The sequence below is a fragment of the Phaseolus vulgaris genome, chromosome 5 (assembly GCF_000499845.2).
Source record: "Phaseolus vulgaris cultivar G19833 chromosome 5, P. vulgaris v2.0, whole genome shotgun sequence".
In the NCBI taxonomy this organism is placed as follows: Eukaryota; Viridiplantae; Streptophyta; class Magnoliopsida; order Fabales; family Fabaceae; genus Phaseolus; species Phaseolus vulgaris.
Window position 1 is genome coordinate 7,228,725 of NC_023755.2, and position 9,855 is coordinate 7,238,579.

Sequence of the window (9,855 nt, forward strand, 5' to 3'; positions counted from 1 at the left end):
TAGGATTTGTTAAGAAAGGGTTGAGGACCCCATTTCACCATATGTTGTTGAATTTGATGTGTAATGGTTTGAACATGATTAGTTTCAAGAATTTGAAAGATGGTTATGATCTCATTCTATTAAAACATAATAACATTTAGAACCTTCCAAATAAGTCAATAAATCATACCAAAACCAAAAATTTACTATGAGAAAATCTCAAATAAAAATTATTATTTTTTTAAATAATTAATTGTTATATTAATTAAATTAAAATATTATTTAGATATAATTTAATTTAATAAATAGTTTATAAATTAATATTTAATTAGGTACCAAGGTATTTAGTTACCAACTTTAGAATCTAAATAATTGGTAGTTAAAATTATGGTAGCTAATTAGATATCAATTTAAAAACTATTTATCAGTAATAGAAATTAATTATTTTTTTAGTTTTTAAAATAGTATTTAATTTAGTTAATATAACAACTAATTATTAATTTTTTTCTAAAATTAATTTTTATTTAATGATTTTTTTAGTAGTCCCAACTTATAAAATTTAACACAACCAATTAACATCAATGTCAAACTAATTAACATTAAACTAAGTTTTGGAGTGGCAGAGGTTCAACATTCTTCATATTGAGTTAGTTTACCCATAATTTGTTAAGGTATAAATTAAACTCTCTTTGTTAGCTCCACCAATGCAACAGCAAAAATCAATATCAATGTGCAACATTACACAGAATTGTGATCAATATTAGCTTCACCAATTCTTAAACATTTATTTTTACAACTCATGTAAAATTCAATAACCTCAATCAATCAGCATGAATGGGATAAAAAAAAACTTTTATTGGAACTTAAGAGCACAAACATCAACAGGCCTGCTGTTTTTGTTTTGTTGGTTTATCCTCATTAAGCATTAGAATTGTAATTGATGTTCTCATATTTTGATGAAAAATGTCTAAATATTGAATGGATTTTACTTTTTGAAGGGTTGACAGCACCAACATTAAAGACACTGAGTGTAACCACTTCATCCCAGAATTGGTGAAGGAATTTATTCTCCTTGTGTTTGTCAGTATCCACAACTTCAAACTTAACACAATTGTCCTTGTCACCCATGTGACTGTAAAGAAAAGATTCTTCATCTCCCCATAACCATAACAATTTTTTAACTTGTACTATTTATGGCTAAACAGTTGCATTCAATAAAATGAAAACCAAACTAGGAGATATCATTAACTTGGTCTCTTCCTTTCTTTTCTTTTAACATGTAAAATTTGAACACAATCAGGAGTTTACAACAACTCTGTTCTGTTTAACTTACTCATCCAGATTTTCTTCACTCTTCTCAAATTTTTTACTTCTTATATAATGCTACAAGAATAGTGTTTCTTACACCAAATTTATCTTCTAAATATGCTAACATAGATTCATTTGAATCCTTCAATAAAAAGTATAATGGCATCCAAAGGATATTGTTCTAACATATTCTAATGTATATTTTATGAGGGCTTTGATTGTACAACTATAGTTTTCCATAAACTAATTATAATTCACTTTAGAAAAGATCTACTATATGAAAATCTATGGTTGAATAACTATTAGGTGAATTGAATTATAAGAAATAGAAGCAATACCTGTTGAGGTAAGTGAAATGGTGGTAGTTGGCATTCCATCTTTGATTTCATTATAGACTGTGAAGAACCAATTTAGGAGGCACATGCTTCACAAAATGCAGTGAGCAAAGGGACCCTTATGTTTGTTTCTATTATAAAAGGTTATTTACAGCTGGAAATGTCACTATTATACTAAAATTTCATGTCAACACTCTTACCCTGGTGGTTAGGTTATTTATTTCCTACCATTATCACTTTAAAGACTTTACCTAAGTTATTCAGTGATGAAATTTAAAGAGTATTTAAGCTGTTTTAACCAGGATATCTTTCCAATGAAAACAAAATGATGTCAGATTCATTCATTATCAGTGTGATTTGAGAAAATGTTTTATACTTTGATTATTTATTTTTACTATAATTACAAAAACATTTTACTTTCACTAATAATGAAAGGTAAATCTTATTTTGTATATGAAAGAATGAAAATAAATGAAAGCCAAATCTTTATAGACAGAAAAAAATGAAAAAGAAAATTATAATTAAAAAATCAAACAATAAATGAAAATAGAAACCTATTCTCAAAGTAAACAGACACTAGTAGCTCTTAACCTTTTCATAAAGTCCTTGGCAAATAGTGATTATAATAGAGGAACTGTGCCACCCTTGTCAGAAAAATGACACATTGTAAGAAAGTGTTCAGAAATGGGGTATTGTGTCTGATCACCAACTATTCTAACCTCACAAGCTAGTTGATAGGAAGTTTCCATTCAACAGTTGACCAAGTATTCTGAATTGCAGACAAGAGTTCTATATTCTCCACTGGATAATGCTATTTTTTTAATTTCATTAACTATGCCAGAACTTTGGAAGTTTACCACTCTCAAGATAAGGACTTCTCCAGCTGTAATTACAAGAACATGAGACATTATTGTTCCTATCATATATAGTACAAACGACAAAGGCATAGGAAATGTACTAGTAATGTTATTGCTCGTTTGTGAGTGTTTTTTTTACCATTCTCACTTTCCTAACACACCCTAAATCTCAACTCCATGTTCAAGACAAATTAAAATGAAAAATTAAAAAAAAAAGTGTCTATAATCCGTGATTGTTTACAAGGGTAGTTTTGAGAAAGACATAATGAGACAAGAAACATGATATATAAAAAACAAAAAGATCTTCAAACTTATCATTGAACACAAGCCCTCATATTTACAGAACAGCACATAGCAACTCCCTAGTCATGTAGGATTACATCCAACACAAAAAAATCACTCAAAAAAGTATGAAAATAAGTTGCAAAATTTACATGAGATACATATCTAAGCAATCAAAATAATTTTTTGATTAAAGCACAAATCACCATCTGTTGATATTCACAAGCTTTCATCATATATTGCAGCGAAATTTGTAGTTGTGGCAGATGACATGGTAGTGTCATGGTTGTCTGAAGAAGAGGTTGTATTGTACATAGATGAATTCTTCACATCACTACTACTTTCTTCGTGCGTTCTTACTTTGAGGTCCATAAAATCAGAAATTAAGGCAGGTTTTGTTATCTTACTGTCATCAACATTCATTTTTCCAGTGAGCATCTTGACCACAGAAGACATGGATGGCCGGAGCTTTGGCGATTCCTGAGTGCAAAGAAGACCAATCTTCATAAACTCACAAGCCTGCTCGGCGTCGAATTCGTCCAGTGATGTATCTACCAGTCCAACCAATTCCTTTCTCTCATAAAGTTCCCAAGTCTGTAAGATCAGAAGCTAAAATAAAAAATCCAGAAATCTCATATGATGCTTTAGAATATGATCACACTTATGCAATGAAATGCCAATGCATAGAAAAAATGTAAAGCTGCAATTCCAGTGTACGAATTAGTCATAACAAAGACTTTCTTCTGAAGAAAAGGAGAACAGACATGGCCCTTTAACATTCTGAAAGAAACTGGAAGAAAACACATTCAGTTACGTTAAATCTACAATATTATTCTTCCGTGGATGCTGATATATTAGTCTGAAATCAATATCAAAGGGGAGGATATACTATGAACTTCAAAGAACTTAGATAGATAGCCCAGTATTTTGAGCTGAGAGACCCTGCACTTTCCTTCACTCTTAACTGCTTTTTTCCCTTACCCCTCTATCTTCTCCCTCTCCTTTTTATATCCATAAAGGTAATACTTTCCCTACCACTTCCCCTTGATTACCTCACTGGCAATCTATTACATTAATAATTCCCTCCTTGGGATCCCAACTTGCCTCCATTTCTCCTCTTTCAGTTTATTATATTAACATGCCCTCACTGAGGCCTGGATTCTCTGTGCTCCTACATAACATGTGGCTTCGTAACATATTTTTATGAGAATCACCAATGCATATGCCTAGCACAATTAGAGCTAGATGACCATAATGCTGATATCTTTTCAATTGTTACTTTGTGCATTCAGAAAAAAAATAAATTACAAATAGTTTGTTTGTATATCCTTTAACATATGAATATGTTTCTGTATTTTGCTAGCAGTTCAAACCAAATAAGGAGGTAAACTTCACTGAAGATGAGCACAAACGGTTAAACATTGGGGGCATCAGGTAAGTAAATTACTAAATGAATATGGTTAACTAAGATTTTGTTAGAATAGATGAAGTCAATAAACAAACTGGTTGGACAAAATTGATTATAGTAAAAGGCATGTCAATTCAATTAGAAGAATGAAACATGCATACCCTCTCTAGAAGAAATTGTTCTTCTATTGGTAATCGCGAGTTTGTGTTAGATCTTCCACTGACTATCTCCACAAGGAGGACACCAAAGCTGTAAACATCTGCTTTCCTTGTTAGCTTCCCTCCTATTGCATACTCGGGTGCCAAATAACCTCTGAAATAAATCATGCATCAGCAAATTTCTGACATAAAATAATAGTTTAGAATTTTTACATGCTTGTTATATGTAAACAGCCAAAGAGAAGCACTCTTCCATCTTAAGAAGTGTAAGGTATGAAAAAAAAAATAGTCATATATAATAATATCCCAAAGCAAATACAAAAATGATTCCAGAAACACAAACTGCTCAGCTTAGCATCACTGTCAATTATCTCAGGTATTTTGCTTAAATAGATAAATTTGGAAGCGGCCATATTATGTGTGCAGTGTAGTTTTGAAAAAATAAATTCTAATCGAGGTGCAGTCTCAATTTTGTCATCACTAAAACAGTGATAATTGGTGCTACGAGAAAATATGAATATAAATCCAATGTCATCATCAGTTGACATTAAAATGGATTGTTACTGTTGATATCTCATATTGACTAAAGATTTGGCTAATGTAATCCTCATAATGTTTGCCAATCCTCGCCTTATAAATAATTTTTGTAAGGATGAATTAGACCCTAAACTCAAATTGTAAAGATATTAGAGTTTGTTCGAAATCAATTATTAGGCGACTCATATTTTTGTCTTCGCTCTGAATGTCTATCCCTAGGCATGAGGGGTGTTGCTTATTATCTACATCTAGTTTACCCTCCAAATGTTCAGTCCTAGATTTAGGAGTATGTTGACGGTTGAGATAACAAGTCTTCAAATTTGGAATTGGGAAGGCTGCTTTTCAGTTTCAAGGGAAAAGAAAAAACAGAATAAAAATCTTCCAATTTTTTCAGTGATTGTAATTTACATACAACACTTACATTGTTCCTGCTACTCGAGTGCTGACATGAGTCATATTTGCTGGAATAAGCTTTGCAAGACCAAAATCTGAAATTTTGGGTGTAAGATCTTTGTCAAGGAGGATGTTGCTTGCTTTTATATCCCTGTGAACAATATGAGGCCTTACTTCTTCATGAAGGTAAGCCAGTCCACGAGCAATCCCAATACTTATTTTACATCTTGTTCGCCAATCAAAGAAGATCCTACTATGACTTCCACCTATAAATAAAGAGAGAAAAAAATCATTGAAAAAGAATTAGAGCAAGGTTGAGAGAGTCTAAGACTATTTGATAAATTTGTCATAGATGTATAATATGAAACATTTTCACTTAAGTCTATGTAAGGAGGGGCATGTTAGAGATAGAATATATAACTATTTATATGTCTTCACCTACTAACATCTTAAGGTTAAGGGATAGTTGGTTAGTGACAAAAACAAATCCATGTTTAAATCTTTCTTCTCAACTTCTGCCAGAAAGCTTTAGCAAAAGGGTTTCTCCAACAATATTCCAAAAGAATGGATTCTGAGAAATGAGACCACTTTCTACGTTTATTGCTATAAGCATCAACAGTGAAGAAGAGAAATTTACCCAAACCAAAAAGAAATCTAGAAAAGAAAAATAATTTACCTAGAAGAGTTTGCGACAGGCTGTTATTCTCAAGGTAATTGTAGACTAATATTCTTTTATTTTTATCCACACTACAACCATATAACTTGACCAAATTTTCATGCTCTATCTCTGAGATCACATTAATCTCTGTCAAGAACTCCTTCACTCCTTGTCTTGAATCAGCTGCAAGAACTTTTATTGCAGCAACTTTTCCATCTTTAAGTCGTCCCTGATCATCCACCATAATATGTTAATGTTTCATTATTAGTTTTGTCCTCCACAAGAAGAAGGAAAAGACAACAATCAGAAAAATAGCTGAGATGATGAATGCAGCGTGGTCTAGTTTACCTTGTAGACAGAACCAAAACCACCCTCTCCGATTTTGTTGGCTTGACTGAAATCTTCAGTGGCATTTCTTAATTCTTTGTGGGAGTAGAGCTTAACATTATCAATGCCTGAAATATTTATAAAAAATCAGCTAACATCTAAGATTCAATTCAGAACCTCATATTCAATTAAAATCTAATATCATAAGTAGACTTTTATGAAAGTATTATATAACAGATAACATATATCTCAATTCAAGAACACAACCATAACACTGGAAAAAAATCAAATTTAAGAAACAACACAATGCCTTCTTTGTAAAACCTACTTTAATTGGTATAATATGCAATCAAGTTACCTTCATCAATCTCTGGATCTTTTCTCGCTGAAGAATATGACTTACTGAATAATAAAGGGAAACAAGTCATAGCTGAAGGAAGTATAAGGAGCTTCAAATGTCAAATGGTATCACCTGGTTGAACCATCAAAATGTGTTAACGTTTGGAAGAGTAATAAAGTGGGTTAAAGTACATACAATTAATTGAACATGATAAAAGATAATGCAAAAACTTCACAGGCCTTGCAAGAGCATACAAAAGCACAAATTCTTTTTATCAGTCATACTGAAACCATGCCCTTTCTTCTCAATCCTTTAATAAGTTCCACATTTTTATCCATATCATCTCAATCTCAGAATTCAGAAGTTTTACAAACATTGTTGCTTAACACTTGACAATGCAATACTTCAAATGAAAACAAAGCTTTTGACTGTATTTCCTAATTTCTCTTCATCTAACCTCTAATTACTATCCATTGCATATCAAGCTAAATTATTTTCGGAGTCAAAAGTCAATTATCTTCACGCTAACTCAATTTGTACTGCATTTCACAGCTCAAACAACATCAGTAATGAAAAAATGAACTAAATTCAATAATCACAGAAACAGTATGAAGAAACCAAACTCAACCGGGAAAAAAACATAAGAACTTTCCAAAAGAAAGAGAAATTGTTCAGAACTACCATCCTCCCCATAAATAAAAAAGATAAAAAGCTTGCAACTTTCCCCGAAACAAAGGAGAAAGAAAAAAAATACCACAAACCCATGATCAAAGGGAACCCAAAAACAAGCCAGAAAAAAAGTTAATGGAACAAACCTCAGAAGGTGGATCAAACAAGTAAAGAAGAAAAACAAAAGATTAGTCTATAAAAGTGGTGGAGAAACTCAGTTGAGAAAGCGTGAAGATTGCGTTGTGGGGTGTGCTTTTGTTGGTTTTATGAGAGGAGGGTCCACCTCATGACCACCACCCTGATGCAACCATAAACCACACCACGCGTACTCGGTTTGAATCTTCTCTCTTTCCTTTTCAGACAAGACCAAGACCAAGGCTGCTTCAACCAAACGGTGTTTCATAGTACACCAACCAACCCATATGTTCTTCTCTTTTCACACTGTCAAATTGCTCCTTTTCACACTCTCCATTATGCAGAAACTGTGCAAATCATTTTTTTTTTCTTTCCAAAATATAAATTTAGTAGCTTTCTTTTGGGTTCTATGTTTTACGTTGTACCCTTTTTTTATTCTTCATAAAGTTTCAAACATAGTTGCAAAACATGTGATTAAATAGATACTATATAAAAATAACTTACTCGAAGGTTTACGTAATGTTGAGTATGGCTGATTTTGGAGAGAAGGAATGAAAAATCAAAACAATTTCTAATGTTATAATTTAATTCTTAATTCACACTTAAATTTATCTTTAAGAATATGTTTTAATAATAAAATGGTTTTACAACACTTAATACTAAATTTAATCGCAAGATTTTTTATACATAAAAAACCAACACAAATATTAGGTTGTTTCAATAACTAAATTAACGGTGTCTATTTAGTTATGAAATGGCTCATTTATCCAAATTTTTAATAACACAAATATCTGTTGTGTTCCACTCTGATATGGACAAAAAAGAGTGAAAAAACACAAAAATATATGTTGTTTTTTATGATGGCATGTGATAACCTGCATTATTGTTTCTGATTTTCTTTCTTTCTGCAAAATTAATTTTTTAAATATATTTTTTATAAAAACTAATATTCTATTAAAGTAGTAAAATGTAAGTCTAGTTTAACTTCACATAGAATTAATACACTAATATAAGATATACAAATACTTATAAATTATAATTTAGTTATCTTTTTAGTCAAATTTTTAACATATTTTTTTCATGACAAAAACATCAAATATAAAAATAGAAGGTAACTGATAAAATAAATAAAATATTATTAAAAAAATGATTGTTGAAACATAAAAAATATCAGTTTAACTTAATAATATTATTAAAAAAATAAAAATCATAATAAATTTAACTTAATTTTAACTAATATAAATTCTTAATAAATTTAATATTATATTAAAATAATAAGATTTAATCTTAATTCAACTTCATCAAATAAAATTTATATTTATTTATTAATTATAATTTAGTTATATCTAATGTGATAACTTATCTTTAAATCTTTCTTTTTAGAAAATTAAAACATTATAATGTACTTTTATAATCATATAAGGAGTATTGATGGATAAAACAATAATATTTTTCTATAAAAAAAAATTATTTATAAAAATTGAATACATATAAAAAAAAGTTTACACATTTGGCTATTATTTTAATCTTTGGAAGTTAGAAACTCCTTCTAATCATTCACTTCAAAAAGTACACATCATATCATGTATATACATTTTTTCCATTCTATTTCTACTTCATTTTTTATATATTTTTTTAATTTTCTAATTACATGCTATATAGAAACTCGTGTTATTCTTTCTTTATTTATTTTTCCTCTCCATCTTTTTTTTCATCCATGTACCAAACATAAAATATCTTTGACTTAAAGAGAGTTAAGTGTTGACATGTTTTGCACTTTAATAATTATGTGTACATTTTTTCTTTTTCAAATGACTATACAACACATGACATGATACAAGAGATTTTTGACTAAGTATTTCTCATGTATCTATGAATTATTAGGGTGTGTTTTTTTTCAAGAAAATAAAAAAAAAATAAGGTGATTTTATCAATAGTTTAGTAGAAAAGAAAGTGATAAAAAGTAGTACGTATAAAAATATTTATTTTATTTATACCATATAAATAATTTCCTTTTAATTCATTTTTGTCTTGAATTTTGAAGGATGGTAAAACATATGAATAATTGTTCATCAAAAAAGATATATTAGTGGGAGTTATAACTCACTATCAATTAAAAAGACCAACAAAGAAAAACACCAAAAATTTCTTGTTTTAAGATTTTGAATTGAAAATAATATTTTAACTTTTTATAATTGGTACAAATAAAGTCTAATATAATTGGTAAATAATTGAAATTTTAAATGCATGGGTTTTCTAACTTATTAGCCTACCAGTGTAGAAAATTTTGCTAACATCTATTTTGACGATTTATATGCTTTGAAGACACTAATTTTCCACTCTTGGTGAATAAATTCTATAAGTCATGTAAATATTTTTTTTAATTTAGAATAATTAAGTTGAAAAAGTGTTTTTTATAAGCACACGACTTAATAATACATATTTTTTAGTTGTTTATCAAGACTAATT

At 29.6% G+C, this 9,855-nt stretch overlaps 1 protein-coding gene across 3 annotated transcripts; it reads right to left on the bottom strand.

Moving 5' to 3' along the window:
• Positions 1–2,764: 2,764 nt before the first annotated feature.
• On the bottom strand, positions 2,765–7,849 carry LOC137835029 (cold-responsive protein kinase 1). 3 transcript variants are annotated; one of them, XM_068643322.1, is made up of 7 exons: positions 7,398–7,849; positions 6,601–6,714; positions 6,264–6,370; positions 5,934–6,144; positions 5,286–5,523; positions 4,331–4,481; positions 2,765–3,355 (listed from the first exon to the last, which is right to left on the bottom strand). In XM_068643322.1, exons 2-7 carry the CDS (start codon positions 6,668–6,670, stop codon positions 2,981–2,983), a joined length of 1,152 nt encoding a protein of 383 aa, XP_068499423.1. In that variant the 5' UTR covers positions 6,671–6,714; positions 7,398–7,849; the 3' UTR covers positions 2,765–2,980. The 3 variants fall into 3 exon arrangements, with proteins under 3 accessions (XP_068499423.1, XP_068499425.1, XP_068499424.1); XM_068643324.1 differs by having other exon boundaries at positions 7,040–7,399; XM_068643323.1 differs by lacking the exon at positions 7,398–7,849 and having other exon boundaries at positions 6,601–6,871.
• Between the last annotated feature and the right edge of the window lie 2,006 nt (positions 7,850–9,855).

Coding starts and splice junctions, on each gene's coding strand:
- LOC137835029 (XM_068643322.1), bottom strand. CDS start 6,670: ATGACTTGTTTCCCTTTATTATTCAGTAAGTCATATTCTTCAGCGAGA. Junction 6,145..6,263: donor GTTTTGGTTCTGTCTACAAG/GTAAACTAGACC, acceptor GTGGATGATCAG/GGACGACTTAAAGATGGAAA. Junction 5,524..5,933: donor CCTGTCGCAAACTCTTCTAG/GTAAATTATTTT, acceptor CTTTATTTATAG/GTGGAAGTCATAGTAGGATC.